We start from the raw sequence: 20,818 nt of genomic DNA on the forward strand, positions 1-20,818 counted from the left end.
TGTGATTTTTCTTTATCCTGTTTCTATGGTACACTTTATTGATTGGTTTTTCAAATACTGAACCAGGCTTGCATCCTGGAATAAATTCTATTTGGTCATAGCATATAAGTCTGTTTATATATTGCTGAATTCTATTTGCTAATATTTTGTTAAGGATTTTTGCATCTGTATCCATAAGCAATATAGATCTCTATTAGTTTTTTTTTAATACTGTCTTTTTCTAGTTTGGGTATCAAGGTAATACAGCCTCATAAAATGAATTGGGACATGTTCTCTTCTGTTTGTGGTAGAGATTATGTGAATTTGTGTTAGTTTTTACTTTAAACATTTGATAGAATTTCTCAGTGAAACCATCTGAACATAGAGATTTCTTTTTTTTGAGGAGTTTTTGAATTATGGAATCAATTTCCTTAATAGTTACGTGACTATAGGAATACATCATTTTATTATGCTTTGTTTTATTGCATTTTACAGATACTGTGTTGGAGTTTTTTTGTTTTGTTTTGTTTGTTTGTTTGTTTGTTTGTTTTTTACAAATCGAAGACTGTGGCACCCTGTGTTGAGCAAGTCTGTCACCGCTGTTTTTCCAACAGCATGTGCCCATGTCTTGAGTCTGTGTCACATTTTGGTAGTTCTCACAATCTTTCAGCCTTTTTTCTTTTTACATGTTGTTATGGTGATCTGTGGTCAGTGATCTCTGATGTTACTGTTGTAATTGTTTTGAGGCACCGCAGACTGCAGCCATATACAACAGTGAATGTCATCGATTATAATGTGTGTTCTGGCTGCTCCACTGCCCAGGCATGTCCTGTCTCACTCCCTCTCCTCGGACCTCCTTCTTCCCTGAGACACAGCATTACTGAAGCTAGGCCAATCAATAGCCCTACAGTGACCTCCAGTGTGCAAGTGATAGGAAGAGTCACGCATCGCTTATGTAGAACCAAAAAAAGCTGGACATGGTTGAGCTTAACGGGGAAATGTGTTGAAAACCGAGACAGGCTGAAGCTAGGCCCTTTGTGCCAAACAGCCAAGTGGGGGATGCAGAGGAGAAGTTCTGGAAGGACATTAAAAGTGCTCCTCCAGTGAACACCCACATGTTGCAAAAGCACAACAGCCTTCTTGCTGACATGGAGAAGGTTCCAGATGCAAGAGCAGAGCAGATGCAACATTTCCTTTAGCCAGAGTCTAATTCTAGGAACAATGAGCGACACAAGGAAGCTGCAAAAGAATCTTGAGGCTAACAGAGGGTTAAGGAAGGAAACCATCTCTGTGGCATAAAAACGCAAGGTGAGGCAGCAGGTGCTGATGAAAAACTGCGGCAGGTTCTCCGGAAGGTCTAGCCAAGGACATCGGTGGAGTTGGCCACACTGAGCACAGATGTTCAACAGAAGTGAAATTGTCTCACAATGGAAGAATCTGCTTTTGTAGCTTGAGAAGAGGAGTCGATGCCTGACTTTAGAACTTCAGAGCACGGCTGACTCTCTTGCTAGGGGTTAATGACGCTGGTGACGTTTCATTGAAGCCAGTGCTTGTTGACCATTCCCATACCCTTAGGAACTGGGCTGAAGGTACTCTGTCTAGCTGTAACATGGACCAGCAAAGCATGGATGACAGCACATCTGTTCACAGCATGGCTTACTGAGTGTTTTAAGCCCACTTTGGGGGCCTGCTGCTCAGAAAAAAGGTTCCTTTCAAAGTAGAACTGCTCATTGACAGCACACGTGGTCACCGAGCAATCTGCTGGTGGCGTGCAAGGAGACTGGTGTCGTGCTCGTGCCTGCTGACAGAAAGTTCATGCTCACTGGTCAAGGAGTGATTTCAACTTTCAGGTCTTCTTTTTTAAGAACCACATTTGGTAAAGTTGTAGCTGCTGTAGATAGCAAGTCCTCTGTCGGAGCTGGGCAAAGTCAATTGAAAGCCTTCTAGAAAGGACTCCCCATTCTAAATGCCAGTAGTAGCATTCATGATTTTCACATTTTTCACACATAAAAACGTTGACCTCACAGAGATAGAAAGTAGAAGGATGGTTTCCAGAGGCTGGGAAGTGTTGGGGCGGGGGTGGAGCGGGAGTGGAGAGATGTGGATCATGGGTACAAAATACACCTAGATAGAAGGGGCAGGTTCCAATGCTTGGCAGAACAGGTGTAAATGTGGTGAACAATAATACGTTGTCTATTTCAATATAGACGAGGCGCAATGTCCCCAGCACAAAGAAATGGTAAACATCTGAGGTGATGGGTATCCTGAATACTCTGATTTGATTATGACAAATTTTATGCCTGTATCAAAATGTCACGTTTGCTCCATAAATATGTACAAATATCATGTATCAGTAAAAAACTTTTAGAACATTTGTGATTAATGGAAAGATGTAAAAATATCAACATTGACAGGAGTGTGGAGGAGGTTCACTCCAGCTCTTGTGGATGGTTTTGAGCGGCTCAAGACTTCAGTGGAGGAAGTGACTGCAGGTTTGGTGAAAACAGAAGGAGAATTAGAAGTGAAACTTGTGCCAGGTGCAGTGGCTTACGCTTGTAATCCCAACACTTTGGGATTTGAAGCAAGAGGATTGCTGGAGCCCAGGAGTTCAAGACCAGCCATAACAACATAGCAAGACCTCATCTCTATCAAAACATCAAAAAGTTAGCCAAATGTGGTAATACTTGTAGTCCCAGCACTCAGGGGGTTGAGCTGAATTGCCTGAGCCCTGGAAGTCAAGGCTGCTGTGAGCCATGATTGAGGCACTGCACTCCAGCCTAGGCAGAGTAAGACCTTGATTCTCCCCCAAAAGGAGAGCTTGAAGATGTGAGCAAATTGCTGCATTCTCATAATAAAACTGAACTGATTTAGGAGTTGCATCTTACAAAGATGAACAAATAAAGTGAAAGCTGCTCCTGGTGAAGATGCTGTGAACGTGGATGAAATGCCAACTGAGGAGTTAGAATATTCCATCACTTAGTTGATGAAGCAGTGGCAGGGCTGAGGAAACTGACTCTATTCTGAAGGAAGTTCTCCTATGGGTAAAATGCTGTCACAGTATCATAGCTATAGTGAAACTGTCAGTTAAGAGTCTGTTGATGGGCAGCTTGCATTGCTGTCTTTTGTTTAGAGATTGCCGTAGCCCCACCCTTAGGCTACCACCCCCTGGTCAGTCAGCGCCATCAGCATCGAGATGAGGCCCTCCACCAGTGGAAAGAGTGTGACTCACCACAGGCTCAGATGTCTGTTAGCATGTTTTAGCAGTGAAGTATTTTTAAATTAAGGCATATACTTTTTTAGACAGTGATATTGCACACTTAATAAACTACAGCTTAGGCTATTTATATACAGGATGAATATAGTTTTTAAAAAGGCTGTAGCTTTTTTTTTCTTTTTGAGTCAGAATCTCACTCTGTTGCCCAGGCTGAAGTGCAGTGGCATGTTCACAACCACCGCAGTCTTTACCTGCTGGACTTAGGAGATCCTCTTAGCTCAGCCTTACAAGTAGCTGGAACTACAGGTGCATTTCACCATGCCTGGCTAATTTTTTAATTTATTATAGAAAGGACCTCTCACCAACTTGCCTTTACTGGTCTCGAACTCCTGGGCTCAAGCAGTCCTTTTGCCTCAGCCTCCCAAAGCACCCGGCCTGTCTATAACTTTTCTGTGCACTGAAAAATCAAAAATTTTGTGTGACTCACTCTATTGTAATATTTGCTATATTATGGTTGTCTGGAACCAAGTCCACAGTTATCTCCCAGGTGTGCCTGTATCCACTTGGGTGTTGTATAACAGATGGGCTGGGGTAGTTTGTGCATTTTGAAGAACTGGCTTGTTTCATCCGAGTGGTCCAATTAACGGTTATAGACTTGTTGGTGTTCCTTTATGATCCTTTGATACTGAGGGCCCTGCAGTGGTTTCCCATTTCACTCCTGATATTGGTCATTTGTATTTTCTCTTTTTTCTAGGCTTGTTGATTGTATTGACCTTTTCAAAGAACCATGGTTTTCTCTATTTTTCTGTTCCACTAATTGCTGCTCTTTTATTATTTCCTTCAGTTTACTTTGAGTTCATTTTACTTTTTTCTGACTTCTTGAAGTAAAAGTTTAGATTGTTGACTTAATTATGCCCAAGAAATTTTGACATGTTGTATTTTAATTTTTATTCATTATATGTAGTTTTTATTTCCATTGGGAAATATATTATTTAGTTTCCAAGTGTTTAAATATTTTCCTGTTATCTTTTTTGTTACTACTTTCTTACTTGCATTTATTATGATCAGAGAATATACTCTTTATAACTTCAGTTATTTTAAAATTGTTAGCCGGATAGTAGCTCACACCTGTAATCCCAGCACTTTGGGAGACTGAAGGAGGAGAATTACTTGAGGTCAGGAGTTTGAGGCCAGCCTAGGCAACATAGGCAGACAAACAAAAAATGAACTGTGCATGGTGGTGTATACCTAAGGTCCCAGCTACGCTGGAGGCTGAGGCAGGAGGATTGCTTGAACCCAGGAGATGGAGGCTGCAGTGAGCCATGATGTTGCCACACACTCCAGCCTGGGCAACAGAGTGAGACCTTGACTCAAAAACAAATAAGTGAGTAAATAAATAAAGTTTCAGTTATACTGTCAGTGACAGGAGACTTGGAGGTACAAACCTTCAGATACTTGGTGCATGTTTACATGAATGTTTTTGTGGGAGTTTAAATATTAGGTTTGTGCAAAAGTAATTTTGGTTTTTGCATTGTTGATATTTGCCATTCGATATTGGAATACATTCTTAAATAAATGTGGTCATGTTATACATCATTTTAATGCACACCTCTCACTATATTTTTTTTCTAATGACTTATTGCTTGCTGTTTATTTTATATTTATTTTAGACTATGGAAATGATGTTAGACAAAAAGCAAATTTGAGCAATTTTCTTATTCGAAATGGGTCGTAAGGCAGCAGAGACAACTTTGCAACATCAGCACCACATTTGGCCCAGGGACTGCTAGTGAACGTACAGTGCAGTAGTGGTTCAGGAAGTTTTACAAAGGAGATGAGAGCCTTGAAGATGAGCATAGTGGCCAGCCAGTGGAAATTGACAACAACCAGTTGAGAGCAATCATCGAAGCTGAGCCTCTTAAAACTTCACGAGAAGTTACTGAAGAACTCAACATCGACCATTATTCAGTTGTCCGGCATTAGAAGCAAATTGGAAAGGTGAAAAGGCTCGATAAGTGGGTGCTTTCTGAGCTGACCGAAAATTTAAAAAATCATCATTTTGAAGTTTCATCTTCTTTCATTCTACACAACAGTGAACCATGTCTCAGTTGGATTGTGAAACGCGACAAAAAGTGGATTTTATACTACAACCAGCAACAACCAGCTCAGTGGTTGGACCAAGAAGAAGCTCCAAAGCACTTCCCAAAGCCAAACTTGCATGAACAAAAGGTCACAGTCACTGTTTGGTGGTCTACTGCCAGTCTGATCCCTACAGCTTCCTGAATCCCTGCGAAACCATGACATCTGAGAAGGATGCTCAGCATATTGATGAGATGCACTGAAAACTGCAACGCCTGCAGCCGGCATCAGTCAACAGAAAGGGCTCAATACTTCTCCATGACAACACCCGACTGCATGTCACACAGCCAGTGCTTCAAAAGTTGAACAGCTTGGGCTATGGAGTTTTGCTTCATCCTCCATATTCACCTGACCTCTCGCTAACCTACTACCACTTCTTCAAACATCTCGACAACTTTTTGCAGGGACATTGCCCCACAACCAGCAGGATGCAAAGAATGCTTTCCAAAAGTTCCTCGAATCCCGAAGAACGGATTTTTACACTACAGGAATAAACAAACATATCTCATTGGCAAAAATATATTGATTGTAATGGTTCCTATTTTGATTAATAAAGATGTGTTTGAGCCTAGTTATAATGATTTAAAAGTCACAGTCCAAAACCACAATTATTTTTGCACCAACCTAAGATGCTCAAATTCTGAGAACAATCTGGTAGTCAGCCTTTTTTCAACTCTAGAATGTTTACGTGTGGCCTGGATTAGTGGTTCCAGTGAGGTAGACCCCTGCAGTGACTTTTCTGGTGCTGTGGGTTCCAAGCTGGCCTATTTAAAACAAGGGCAGCTGTAATTCTCTGTGTAAATACTTGGTTATTTAGAACTCACCAGTTATCTTTATGTGTTATAATCTTATAACTGATTAGCCCAGAAATACTCTTTACTCCTTTACTGCTGTGTAGAGCGGAGATTCATGAACACAGATGCCCTAGTGCCAATCAGCGGGGTGATAGGAGCAGGGTTCCCTGTGTAGAAGGGAGATTCATAAACACAGATGTCCTAGTGCCTGTCAGCGGGGTAACAGGAGTAGGGTTCCATGGGTCCTTGGTTCTCACATAAACATGGGCTTTTCTTGTGGTCCCACAGTTCCGTCTCCAGGCAAATTCCGCTCCCCTGTGGCACCATCTCCTCTGGCTCTTCGGCAACCAGTGAAGGCATTTAGTAACCACGGCTCTGGTTCTCCTGGAAGCCAAGAAATAACGCAGCTCACACAGACCACCTCCTCACCTGGGCCCCCCCTGATTCAGAACACAGCCCCAGCAAACTCTCCCAGCAATATCAACAGCACTACACTAACCAGACCTACAGGGACAACCGCAATGAGAAGTGGCTTGCCCAGACCCAGTGCCCCTGCTGCGGGGGGTATACCAGTGCCTCGCAGCAAGCTTGCACAGCCTGTCCGCAGGTAAGTGGTGACTCTGTGTTCTTGCCTCTGCATTTGATCTAAACAGAGAGTCCCGGGGAACTCTCCGCTGGAGTCTTCGCACAGTTTGCATAAAGTATCCCTTCGTTGTTTTGAAGACGTTCTCATTGGAGACATCATACCTGTTTGGTTCAGATTAAACTTGTCCAGTTGCCTGCTAACATGGTCTCAGAAGACTCCTAGGAAAAAGTGTTAGAATCACTCAATTTGGTTGTAATATTTGTTCACTTTGATTATAATTATATTCAGTAAAGATAATAAAGGCATGTTAGAATCCAGAGTGACGTTTAAGATAAAGCTTTTAGCTGCCAAATCTAGGTATAATCTCTAAGTATGACCTTCAAATTCTGCTACAATTCAGAGTTATCTGTGGGGGTTATGTAAATGTCAAAGGCCTGAGTTTTACAAACCTCAGAGAGTCAACGTTAGTAAGTTTGGGATGAAGCCCAGAATTTGTGGGTGTGCTGGGTTTTGTTTGTTTATTAGTCTTCAGGTGCCCCTGAACCCAGGTAGGTTAGAAACAGGGATGCCTCTGTATCTTTATCTGGGATTTCTACTATTGGTAAGCTTAGGTGTCAACTGTAATTAAACTTTAAATAGTTATTTGCATTCAAAAACACTTTCATCTCAAAAACATTTAAACGGAATTACCCATACTTCCTTAATTCTAGGATTAATATTTTTCATCTCCAAATTCAATAGCAGAAAACAACAGTTATTTGCTCTTCACTGTACTAAATAACTTACACATACTTTATTTAATCTTTACAATAACATGAAATGAGTAGATGTTCTTATTCCTATTTTTCAGAGGCAGATTTTGAAATTTAATGAGAGTAATTTGTCTAAGGCCACATAAATAATAAGACTGTCAGTTCCAAGTATGTCTGATTTTAGAGTTGTTTTAACTGGCCACTCTCCTGTACGGCCTCTCTAGTGGTAGTGACACCGAGCCCATAATGTCACACTCATCATTCAGTTTCTCAAAAAATGGAGAAATAATAAGTTTGTTTACACATTTGTTGGAAGAGGTGAGACTGTCTTTTCCCTCCTTTTGATCTAGCAGCATTGCTGATCAAAATCAGGGAAATCAGCTGGGACCCAGGAAAACCTGAGAGTTGGGAAAATGCTGCATGTGGGAGGTTGTGGTGACAGCTGTGCAGAGCTTTGGGCTCATGGTGCCACCTGAAAAGTAATTAACATATGTAAGAGACAGCGTGGTAACTTTTCATAAGAATATGCAAGTCCTATTCTAAAATTGCTTTCTTTCAGATCCTTGCCAGCTCCTAAAACCTATGGCAGCATGAAAGATGACAGTTGGAAAGATGGCTGCTACTGACCAGCAGAGACAAGAGCGCAGAGGTGCACGGCATCACGGACACCCCTCCACCAGGCTAAAAACAACTTTATACGCAGACTGTTCAGACAAGACTCTTGGGATCCATAAAATCCCAGCCTTCTCTGTCTTAATTAGCACAAACCGACAGAGATCATCAGACAGCACTTTAATGACATTTACCATCAGACATGTTTGGTAATCATACAATCACTCTCCATGGAATCACTTTTAGTTTTGTTTAATAGAAACTAGGTTGGTTTTTAAAAATATTTGGCAGAGGCCGATATCCGGGCAAATACCTAATGGATGCCAAAGAGAAACGCCCGTTTGTAAATGAGAGAAATGCCCATTTGTGCACAAGAACACATTGAATTTAAGCTACCCAAAACTTCACACTCAGCCTCATTTACTGTATCAATAGTGACAATAAATACTTGTGTTAACGAGAACTAATATTCTGACTAATTATCTAAAGTGTTCCATTAGTGCTTCACTAGTCCACCAGGAACTAGAGATTGAGGTTGAGGTGTGGGAAGAAGCAGCCTGGGCTAGAGATGTAAAACATCCCTACATTTGGGAGAGGTCCATGCATCGCTTTTACAGATTCATTAGAAAAGTCATCATCGTTTCATCTTAAGTTTCGGTGTAGCTCACTGGTCACCATGGTGGTACAGAGCACCCACCATGTTACATCCACACAACATCATGTTTGTTTTGATTGCCAAAAGGGCTTACTGTCAGTTGTACAATCTTTCTAAACTTTATAGTTCCTGGCTCAGGAAAGATGGCCTTTGCTGTTGAAGCCAACTTCTCCACATGCTGTTACCTTTACAGAACTAAGAGGTCTTGTTTCTATTTGCAGGTTTTCAGGATAGGAAAGAGCAGGGAGCGTGTGTCTTTATTCTTGATACAACACCTCGGTGCTTACATCCTGGAGCAAACCATACAATGAGAGGGGGAAGAAATCTATGCACTTAACCTACAAAATCTCGGGTGATGACAGTTGTATTGTTGCTATTACGTGGCATAACGGTCTATCATGTGGTAGGAAAACAGAGCCTGCTCAGCCCTACTTAAGTTGATCCGCTTTAAACTGAGTAACCGTAGAAAACATCTTTTGAAAATACTGTCCCTTTTGACTTCGATTCTGCCTTACATCAGTTTTGCATTTTTGATAACACGCCTACTACGTATGACTCCAAGCTGTCAAACACTTGCTCTCTAACGGTTCTTAGAAAGATCCTTAAACTTGCCTATTTCAGGTTTATCACACTGTTATTAGATTAAACGTCCTTCTGTACCAGGCTTCTCATTTTTGATAGTGAAGTCTGTTTTTAAATACTTAATCTGAACAGTTCTAAAATCGACAGTTGGGTCACCTACACGTCTTTAGAGATTTGAACATAAGTTCATTTCCTGTTAATCAAAGACATTCTGTAAGTTGGCAAAGAAAATTGAGAGCGATGGAAGGCTTGATGTTCATTGAGGTTGATAGGTTGAGAGAGTGATAAAACTTAACACCAAGACTTCCATTCTGCAAGCTGACACCAAGGAGTCTTGACTAGCTTGGCCAGTTGGGAGTCACTCAGCAAGCAGCTGGAAAGTAAGCCACCAGTACTATGTATTTGGTGTATACTGCAAGGAGGAAATTGTATCCCTGATTTTGAGGGTGATTGAGTGGGTCAGGAAAGGATGGTGCCAGAATTCTATGTGATGATGAACTAAAAAAATGTTGCTTTTCAGAGGAAGGTAAAGAAAGCATCTGCTTTTGAGAGGGGGTGTCTCATGTCAATCTAAGTAAAAGAAAACTAGCCACTGTCTTCTAAAAACCACATATACACAAAGCAAAACAGGTCTTAGTTTTGAGTGCAACATTTCAAAAAATATATATGCTGCAATCGAATATTTAAAATGAACTTTATTATGAAACACTCATTACATTTTTTAGTTGGGTGATCAGTTTCAAAAGGAGTATTCAGGTTATTTGTTTTTAAATGGCTGCATCGAAAAAAATGTCTATTTTTTTTTATTAAATATTTCATCACTTGTTAAAATGTATTTTGGATCTGATTTTGGTAAAGTATTATTTTCCCTGCTGTTGTACTACCACAGACTATTGGCTTTTAGTTTCCTAAAGAGAAAAATTGCCTTTTTACTAGAAAGCCTTTGTGTATTGCCAATTTTTCTGTTTGGGAAAATCTAAGGATTTACTGTGGTTAGTCTTACAGAAGAAATGTGGATTTGATAACCTAGTGCCTATGATTTTAACTTACGTTTGATAGCTAGTAGTAAGGGTTTTATGAATGTCAATTATTTTGTGCCAACAGCCCAGAATTGTCACTTGTATGTAAGCAGAACACGATGAGCTCTGCTTCCAAAGTTATTTAATTTTCTCAGTGTTTGAATGTTATTTTTTGTAAGTGTGTTAATAAAGTGTAAAGAATTGGAAAAATATAAATATTCTTAACTCAAGCATTTGCTGGATCATTTTTCTACAAAACTTGTTTGTATAATATGAAACACTCTGAAGAGTTGACTTTTTTCAGTTTTCATATTCTGGAAATCACATTTTGTAAAACTGGGGACCATTCATAATTGTCAGATACTTTTAAAAATTATCTCAATACATCACTTTTATAAAAAAGTTTTTTTGAAAGAAAATTAGATACATATGTGGCCCCAGATGTTTGTATAACTCTAGAATGATCTAGACTGTGTATGTTTAAATTAACTTTTTATTGAATGTACAGATACCTTTTTTGACATTACGCATGGTCCTTTCAGATCACATGAAGTTTTATTTGCAAACATTTCTAAAGCCGAACTTGTATATGTGGTTACCTCCTTAATAAACAGCCTGACCATAATGTTTATTATTAAATTTATATGCGTTTTTTTCAAGTGTTTAATTAATTTCTGGATATGGTCAAATTCCCTTATTTCTCCCAGTTTCCTACAATTTATTTTAATACATTACTCAGTTGTTTAAACATGCAAACCTAAATCATACTGCCCTCCCAGACTTAGACTTCTTGAGGGGGAATTCTGTGTTGTCTGGCCCAGTTACTTCACATGTGGACTGTGTGGAGCACATTTTCAGTTTGCCCTAACTGCATTTGTTCTTGGAGCCTGTCATCTGCCATGCGTTGATACCTAGCAACGTAGAAAAGGCTACCGTACATAAAGCAAGCAGGCGAAAAGGCATCATAGGAGTTTTCAAGAGGGAAAATTCATGCATTTTCAAACCACATACGAATATTCAACTTTTCTTTTATGAATGGAAAAGTCAGGAAGTATCTGCAGTCCAGTGAGGGCCCCTCAGGAGGCGTTTGCTGTGGCCGGTGCTACAATTAGTTCCACTGGTGAGAAAGGAAAGTGACACCCTCTCCCCTAAACCGGTGCAAAAACTTTTAAATATTAAATGTTGCCGTGCTTATAGATCAGTGAATGAGAACCTTACCCAAACCTTACCCAGCACAACAGAAAAACCCATGCAGAGGTTCTTGTGAAATATTTGCCATGTCGAAGTTTAGGTTTGAGTTACAAAAGCAGACTACTAACTTGGAGAAACTAACTTGGAGGCGGGGAATGAACAAGACGTTAACAGGAGTGTGGAGCCAATGTTAGCCACACTGATGTGAGTGACCCTAGAAAGTCTTGGTGAGGGGCTCAGTGACCCTCGGGTCGCAAGTCGGAAAATGGAACAGATTTCACCCTTGGGCCTCATTAACCACAAATTGGCTAAGACTGTGGTAACTATGCCAGTTCCAGATTTTTTTTAATCTACGTTGGGGCAGATTTTTTAAATCTATGTTTTCTCTTTAAAGTTTTAAGTATAAAGGTGAAAAATGGTAATTGCTTGCAATCCTGTCATCCAGAAATAAATGTGGATGTGCTGGCCTAATATGGTTAAAGTAGAAAGGTAAAAAGACTTCTTTTTAAAAATGAGAAAATGTTTTGCACTTCAAGTGCTGACATGAGTTTGCTTTTGCACAGAGGTGTCCATTACCTGCTATTGAAAGCTTGTCAGATACCTTAATTCCCGACTATAGATATTCACAGATAAAATAATCATATATATTGCTTGTATTGTTATAACATTAATTGGCTTTTTTTTTTTTAGTGGGGATCTTGCTCAGTTGCCCAGGCTGGCATGCAGTGACACGAACGTGGCTCACCACAGCCTTGATCTCCTGGGCTCAGGCAATCCTTCCATCTCAGCCACCATACCCAGCTAATTTTTTTATTTTTCTTGTAGAGACAAGGTCTCACTATGTTGCCCAGACTGGTCTTGAACTCCTGGGTTCAAGCAATCCTCCCACCTTCAGCCTCCCAAAGTGCTGGGATTACAGGTATGAGCTACCACAACCAGCCAACTTTTCTTATTAAAAAATTATGCATATTTATTATAGAAATTAGAGAAATGTGTAGTAAATTGTAAAAAAGGAAAAGCACTTAATTCCGTAGGTAATCAAGCACTTAAAATTGAGGCTGTTCTTTTTTTTTTATGAAATTGGAAACATATTCATGGTTGACAGTAACTTTTGATTACGCCTGAAGCCACAACTGCCATAATTTAGGTGAATTCTGTGGCAGAAAAAACAGTTCCAGAAAGAATATAGAAATATTTCAAAACTTGACCCTACCAGCCGTGAATTGACAGTATTGATTGAATATATTGCCAGTTTTAAAGCAAAATCCCTTTAAAGAAATAATAGGCACAACCAAACAAAGAATTGAGATATCAACATCAGAGTCCTTACACTTCAGAATCACCTGTGAGGACATAGGCATCTGTACCCCTTCCCCAAGAGTGCCTATTCAAATCCAGAACTCCTGTCCCAAGTCCCAAAGCTCTAGGAACAGGGCTCCCAGCAGGGGTCAGGTATCTGTGACTGGACTGACCGACCATGACCACAGGGTAGACTTTGGAACAGCACAGCTCCTGTGAAAGCCACATGGGTGGAACGGGGAAGGCCACTTTCCCTGAGGGTGGCACTGGCCCCAGTAAGTGGGCTAAGCCCTGGGCAAACAATAGGTGTTTAAAGGTATATCATGTCCTATGTTTCACACCAGCAGTCACAAAGCATCGGCAGTGAGAGACAAGGTTCTGGTCAGTTTTGAGCTCTTCACCCCGTTGTTCACGAGGCCCAGTGTTCCTGTTCAGGATGGCATAAGGTGTCTCAGTGCCTTTAGGATGAGTTCTCCCAGGTACCTAGGCCAGGTTAGGCCGAGGTTCTGCATCCAGACGGAGAGGGCATTTTCCAGTGTTTTAAAATTGATACGCAAAATAATGTTTGTACAACAAATACTTGTCTCAATCACCACTAAGAGACTACATGTGTAACAATCAAATAGTCAAGAAACAATATTCAGAACACTCCAGAATCTCATAATGCCACTTGCCAATCATGACTTTCTCCTCTTCAAGATAACAGCTATCCTGACTTCGAACATCATACAGTCACGGCACAACACCACCGAGGTCAGCGATGGTCCACATGTACCATGGTGGTTCTCCCCTGAGATGATAACAGATCTAAAAAGTTCCTGTCACCTCTTGACATCATAGCCCAAGCTTGGTGATACTATAGTAAACAGACCTACTGCACTGCCTGTCGTGTGACAACATTGCACCCAAGAACTGATAATAACGGTTGTGTTGCTGGCTCATATATTTAGTGTAGTTTTCATCGTTTTAGTTTTTGAGTTGATGGTCTCACTCTCACCCAGGCTGGATTGCAGTGGTACAATCATGGCTCACTGCAGCCTCAACCTCCTGGACTCAGGCAATCCTCCCTCCTCAGCCTCCCAAGTAGCTGGGACTATAAGTGCACACCACCACACCTGACTCATTTTTAAATTATTTGTAGAGATGAATTCTCACTGTGTTGCCTAGGCTGGTCTTGAACTGGCCGAGGCAGGAGGATCACTTGAGTCCAGAAGTTTGAGACCAGCCTGGGCAGCATAGTGAGACTTCGTCTCTACCAAAAAAAAAAAAATTTAAATTACCCACATATGATGGCAGGTGCCTGTTATCCCAGCACTTGGGAGGCTGAAACAGGCGAATTACTTGAGTCCAGAAGTTGAGACCAGCCTGGGCAACATGGCAAGACCTTGTATCTACAAAAGTTAGGCATGGTGGCACGTGCCTGTAATCCCAGCTTGGGAGACAGGTGGCAGGATTGCCTGAGTCCGGGAAGTCAAGAAGGTGGTGAGCCATGATAGTGCCACTGAACCCCAGCTTGGGTGACAGCGTGAAACCCCAACTTCAAAAAAACAAGCTGGGCCTGGCAGCTCATCCTGTAATCCCGTGCCTTTGGGAGGCTGAGGTGAGTGGATTGCCTAAGCCCGTGGGTTCGAGACCCTCCTGGGCAGCTTGGCGAGACCTCATCTCTACAATAAATAAAAAATTAGCCAGGCATGGTAGCGTGCACCTGTAATTTCAGCTACTCGGAAGGCTGAGGTGGAAGGATCGCCGGAGCCCAGCAGGTCAAGGCTGTGGGACCAGGAGAGGCCACTGCACTCCAGTCTGGGTGACAGAGTGAGACTTCAACTCAAAATTAGCTGGGAGTGGTAGCGCGTGCCTGTAGTTCCAGCTACTTGGGAGGCTGAGGCGAAAGCATCACCGGAGCCCAGCAGGTCAAGGCTACGGTGGCCGGGGCAGCCACTGTACTCGAGTCTGGGTGACAGAGTGAGACTCCAACAACAACAACAACAAAATTGAAGTACAACTTAAACCACTGTTCAACACACAGACAACTGTGCAGACAGGTATAAGACACCAGACAGCACAGCAGGCCTTTGAACACTGAACTAACCATGGAACATGGCCAAAGCTGGGCAGAACTTTCCACGTGAGCCCATGTGTATGGTTGGTAAGCAGAATCAACATTCTCCAGAATATTTGTACAAGACTCAGTATTAGTCTAACTACTCAGAACGTCCAGCATCCAATCAAATTACTTGGCATATAAAGCATCAGGAAAATGTGATATCTTCTCAAGAAAAAACATGACAGCTATCAGCACCAAGTTGACCTGGGGTGGGGGGAATCCCCAGAGAGACCAGGAGGCAACTGTCACAACTCACGTGAGGTGAAGGGCACCATGCCGCAGGTGGGAAGATGGATGTGCTCGGGGAGAAGGAATGTAGCAGCCAGATGGAATTCTCATGTTTATTTTATTGAGTCGGGGTCTCCCTCTGTCGTCCAGGCACGGAGTGCAGTGGCATGATCACAGCTCACTACAGCCTCGACTTCCTGGGCTCAGGTAATTCCCCACCTCAGCCTCCCGAGTAGCTGGGGCTACAGGTGTGTACCACCATGCCCGGTTACTTTTTTATTTTTTGTAGAGACAAGTTCTCACGATGTTGCCTGTCCCTCCCCTCTGCTTCCTTGTCTCTCTTTCCCTCTGTGTCTTTGTCTCTCTCCTCTCTATCTTTCTGCCTCCTCTTCTGTCTTTCTCCTCTTTCTCTCCTCTCTCTCTCTGCTCTTTCCTTCTCTTTTTATCTCTGTATCTCTCCTCTGTTTCTCTCTCCCCCCTCTCTCTTCTCTCTCTCCTCTCTCTCTGTCTCCTCTCCCTCTCTCTTCTTCCTTTGTCTCTCCTCTCTCCCTCCTGTGTGTGTGCGTGTGTGCGTGCTCTTTCTGTCTCTGTCTCTCCCCTCTCTGTCTTGCTGTCTCCTCTCTCTGCGTGTCTCTCTTCTCTCTGTGTGTCTATCTCTGCTTGTCTCTCTGTCCTCTTTCTGTCTCTCTCTCTCTCCTCTCTCTCTCTCTCTCCCCATCTCTCTCCTTTCTGCTCTCTGTCTCCTCTCCCTCTCCTCTCTCTGTCTCTCTCTCTCTCTCTCTCTCTCTCTCTCTCTCTCTCTGTCTTCCTGTCTCTCTCCCCTCTCTGTCTCTCCATCTCTCTGTTGTCTCCCTCTCTGTCTCCTCTGCCTCTCTCCCTCCTTGCCACTGCCGCCTCCTGCCTCCGCCATTCCCTGGGCCATACTCAACGTGGGGCAGAGCCCGGCCTGTGTTCTCCGCCCCAGGCGTCCATGTGGCTTTCTCTCCCTGCTTCGAGTTTGGGCTCGTGTCACCTTCTCAGTGACAGCTGCACCCCAGCACCACCTCTCACCTTCTTACCTGCAGTGGCCGGTACCTTCCTCCCCATGTCCACGTCTGCGGTGGCTTCTCTCTCGGAGGTCACCTCTGTGGGGCCTCCCTGGCAGCTTCCCGACTACCCACTGTGTTCTACCATCTGAGTAGCCAGAAATTCAACATCCACTTAACCTGGGGCGGGAGAAGTGGAGTGAGTGGACATGTGGCTAACTATACTGCTCATCCAAACAGACTTTGGGAGACCGAGGCGGGAGGATTGCTTGTTCAAGACCAGCCACAGCAACATAGCGAGACCCAAACTGCAAAAAATACACAGATTAGCCGGGTGTGGTGGCATGCACCCACAGTCCCAGTTACTCAAGAGGCTAAGGCAGGAAGATCACTTGAGCCCAGGAGGTCAAGGCTGCAATGAGCCATGATCGTGTCACTGCACTCCAGCCTGCCTGACAGAGTGAGACCCTGTCTCTAAAACAGAACCATTTTTTAAAAAATGAGTAGGCAGGCAGCCATGCAGGGGAACAGCACCCGTGCGCTGAACACCTTCCCAATGGGCTCCTTAATCCCCAGACAAGGCTGTGCCAGGGCTTTCCACACGAGCTCCTCCCAGGTCCGGCCTCCCTCTCCAAGGCACTCCGCTGTGGAGGCTACTTGCCACTTTTGTTAGTAACAGACTGTGTCTCCTCTCTGTGTTGGTGACACTGACACCGCGATGTATGTGACCGTGTCCAAAGGACCGTTTTTACCGAGATAGGCTCTCCCCTCCCTCAGTGAGATGAGAAAGGTCAGATGCTGTGATCCTCTCTGAGCACCAGGGGGCGCCCGTGGCTTGGACGGCGTCACAACCGAGCTTGCTCTGAATTCAATTTCGTTTCTTTTTCTTTCTTTACTCATGGCCGCTGCAGCTTCAACACACTGGGCTCGGGATCCTTCCACCTCAACCTTCCAAGCAGCTGGGACTACAGGCGCCTGGCTAATTATTTGATTTATTGTAGAGATGAGGTCTCGCCAAATTGCCCAGGCTGGTCTCAAACTCCTGGACTCAAGCAATCCTCCTCCCTCAGCTTCCCTAAGTGATGGGATTACAGGCGAGAGCCACCACGCCCAGCCCTTGAAAGTTTAAAAATATCCTATCCTTCCTCATTGTGATGCTTAATTTTCTGTGGCAACTTGACAGGGCCACAGGGCCCAGGCACATGTCAAGCATGATTCTGGATATTTCTGTGAGGGTGTTTTAGGACGAGATGAACATATCTGCATAAGTGGATCTGAGAAAGGAGGATGACCTCCATGATGTGTGTTGGCCTCACCCAACCAGCTCAAGGCCTGCATCGAACAGTCCCAGCTACCCAGAGCAAAAGGACCTCTACCAGCAGATGGTTTTCAGTCTTGACCGGAGACCCTGGCTCCCCCCTAGCACCCCAGCCTGTGCACCCACCCTGAAGATGTTGCACTTGTCAGTCTCCATACCCATCTGAGCAAATTCCTTAAGGCAGATCTTTCTGTATTTACACATGCATCCTGCTGGTTCCGTTTCTGTGGAAGAGCTGGCTCACACTCACACAATTGATCGTTGGACACAATGAAAAGTCTTTTGGGTGAGATCGGGTGAATAGGGAGGCCAGAGCATGGGGGTCAGCCCGTTTTTGGTCAAAAACTGCAGCATGCTCAGCACGGTGGAGACAGGTGTGTTGTCATGGTAGAAGAACCAGACACCTGTTGGCCATAACTCGGGATATTTCCTCTGCAAATCGTGATGCAACCTTCTCAAAACTTCCAGGTAAAAACTTTGGTAAGCCAGGCTCGTGGCTCAGCCTGTAATCCCAGCACTTTGGGAGGCCGAGGTGAGTGGATTCCCTGAGCCCGCGGGTTCGAGACCCGCCTGGGCAACCTGGCAAGACCTCATCTCTACAATAAATCAAAAAAAAAAAGTTAGCCAGGTATGGTAGCGCGCGCCTGTAGTTCCAGCTACTCGGAAGGCTGAGGCAGAAGGATCGCCGGAGCCCAGCAGGTCAAGGCTGCGGTGGCCGGGTGCACTCAAGTCTGGGTGACAGAGTAAGACTCCAACTCAAAAAAAAAAAAAACAACTTTGGTGGACCGTTTGATCTGGAGGAACAAATTCCGAGTGTTCTACAAAGAGCCCACCTCTCAAAAGATAATTTGGGTTTTTTTGGGGGGGTCCCCCTGCATGTATCTTGCTCATGATTCTTTTATGATACCTAGTGAAGTCCCTGGAGCCTGGTATCTAGTTAAATGAGTAAGTGAGTGAATGAGTGAACAAGAACACGATGCTTTTGGAAGAAGATGTGGAGCTGGGCTTTAAACATGTCAAACTTAAGGTGTGAATTGTGCGTGAGTGTCTGGACACGTGGGCAAGGAGCTAACCCATATATCTGGAACTTGGAGCCCCAGGTAGGACCAACCGCCCAGAAGGTTCCAGAGGGAAAAGAAGCCGGCGTAGAGGGCAGGGAAGTGGATGGTTTCCTTGAATAAAGAAAGTCTTTCATTTCACCAATGTTCCTAGCAGGGGTGATCATCCCATGGTGGAATCTGGGTGCCCCTGGGAAGCTGGCAAGGGTGCACTCACTGGGAAGTCCACCACCACCTCACCCTGCCACAGCCAGGGCCCAGCCAGCAGGAAAGGAGACCTGTCCAGGAGGGACAGAGAGGACAGGAGGGGAGGGCTGTTGGCAGAGGTCACATGTGGGGGCAGCTTTGACCCTTGATCACCCCAGCAATCCCCAAAACACTCCCCACCTGCCGATAGCCCAGCTGGACCCTAGCCTGGATTCCCAGCTACAGCTGCGGTCGGCTAACCTGACCTGATTCCTGTTATTGGGGTCCCTCTCAGGCCTCATCACCAGCAAACTCACCTGCCAGGGTCACTCTCAGGTTGGGTTCTGGCTCTGCCCCTACCGGGTCCCTCATCTTTCTCTGGAGAAGCCCGGCCCACATGGTATCTCCTGGGGAACAGGCCTGCCGGTGAGCTCACAGCTGAATTTGCTTGTTTGTATGGTGGAGGGTTGGGCACCCAGGAACTGGTTTCAAAAAAAGGCATTGGCTACTGGACAAGATGACAATGACATCCAGTCCTAGCGTGTGGGACCCAAAGGCTCCACGACCCAGCTAGCTGGTCAGGCGGAAGGGAAATATAGGAGTGTGTGTGCTGTGACATCCTATACACACAGGGATTCCGTTTCTATGAACACTGGGATAGATTTTAACAGTCAACCTGCTGAAAAATGCTGAATAAAATATATTTAAAGTAGTCCAGGCTCAGTGACTCACCACAAGTGATCACAGCACTTTGGGAGGCTGATGAGGGAGAATTGCTTGAGCCTAGGGGTTTTAGACGAGCCTGGGAAACATAGTAAGACCTTGTCTCGATAAAAAAATTTTTAAAAGTTAGCTGGCCGTGGTGATGTATGCATGTAGTCCCAGCACTTGGGAGGCCAAAGTGGGAGGATTGCGTGAGCCCAGGAGTTCAATAACAGCCTAGGTAACATAGCGAGATCCCATCTCTAAAAAAATAAAAGCAAGATGTGATGGTGCACGCCTGTAGTCCCAGCTACTTGGGAGGCTGGGGTGAAAGAATCACTTGAGCCCAGGAGGTCAAGGCTGCGGTGAGCTGTGAGTGTGCCACTGCACTGCAGCCTGGATGACAGAGTGAGACCTCCGACTAAAAAAAAGAAAAAGAAAAAAAGTCTGGGCTCGATGGCTCAGCCCATAATCCCAGCACTTTAGGAGGCCGAGGTGAGTGGATTGCCTGAGCCCACAGGTTCAAGACCAGCCTGGGCAACTTGGCGAGACCTCGTCTCTACAATAAATAAAAAATTAGCTGGCTCAGCCTGTAATCCCACGCTTTGGGAGGCTGAGGTGAATGGATTGTCTGAGCCCGTGGGTTCGAGACCCATCTGGGAAACTTGGTGAGACCTTATCTCTACAATAAATCAAAAATTAGCTGGGCATGATAGTGCTCGCCTGTAGTTCCAGCTACTTGGAAGGCTGAGGCGGAAGGATCGCCGGAGCCAAGCAGGTTGAGGCTGCGGTGGCCAGGAGCGTGCCACTGCATTCCAGTCTGGGTGACAGAGTGAGACTCCAACTCAAAAAAAAAAAAAATTAGCTGGGCATGGTAGCGCTCGCCTGTAGTTCTGGCTACTTGGAAGGTTGAGGCAGAAGGATCACTGGAGCACAAAAGATTGACACTGGGATGACCTTGAGTGTGCCACTGCACTCCAGCCTGGGCAACAGAGTGAGACTCCAACTCAAAAAAAAAAAAATTATATATATATATATATATATATATATATATATATATATATATAACATATATATGTAGATATTGAAAGGTTGAAAATAAAGGGATAAAAAAATGCTAATCACAAGAGAACATTAGTAACTATATTAATATCTGCCAAAAACAATGTTAGCAATACAGTAACTTCAAAATGACATAAATCCCAGTCATATGAAAAGATGAAGAGATTCAAAATACGTAGCCGGGCTCGGTGGCTCAGCCTGTAATCCTGCGCCTTTGGGAGGCTGAAGTGAGTGGGTTCGAGACCCGCCCGGCCAGCGAGACCTCATCTCTACAATAAATCAAAAAATCAGCCGAGCATGGTAGTGCATGCCT

The 20,818-nt window shown here is 44.1% G+C and overlaps 1 protein-coding gene across 3 annotated transcripts in view; it reads left to right on the plus strand.

The window, feature by feature from the left end:
* The window catches only part of SLAIN2 (SLAIN motif family member 2), a 50,959-nt gene extending 39,956 nt beyond the window's left edge, over window positions 1–11,003 (plus strand). For all 3 annotated transcript variants that reach the window (XM_021712822.1, XM_008058943.1, XM_008058941.1), the window contains 2 exons: window positions 6,415–6,733; window positions 8,024–11,003. In XM_021712822.1, coding sequence (XP_021568497.1) covers window positions 6,415–6,733; window positions 8,024–8,090 — 386 coding nt within the window. In that variant the 3' untranslated portion in view covers window positions 8,091–11,003. The remainder of the gene's footprint in view (window positions 1–6,414; window positions 6,734–8,023) is intronic.
* Window positions 11,004–20,818: the final 9,815 nt, after the last annotated feature.

This window comes from Carlito syrichta, unplaced genomic scaffold (assembly GCF_000164805.1).
Source record: "Carlito syrichta isolate Samal-C Ts95f unplaced genomic scaffold, Tarsius_syrichta-2.0.1 Scaffold303660, whole genome shotgun sequence".
NCBI classification, from domain to species: Eukaryota; Metazoa; Chordata; class Mammalia; order Primates; family Tarsiidae; genus Carlito; species Carlito syrichta.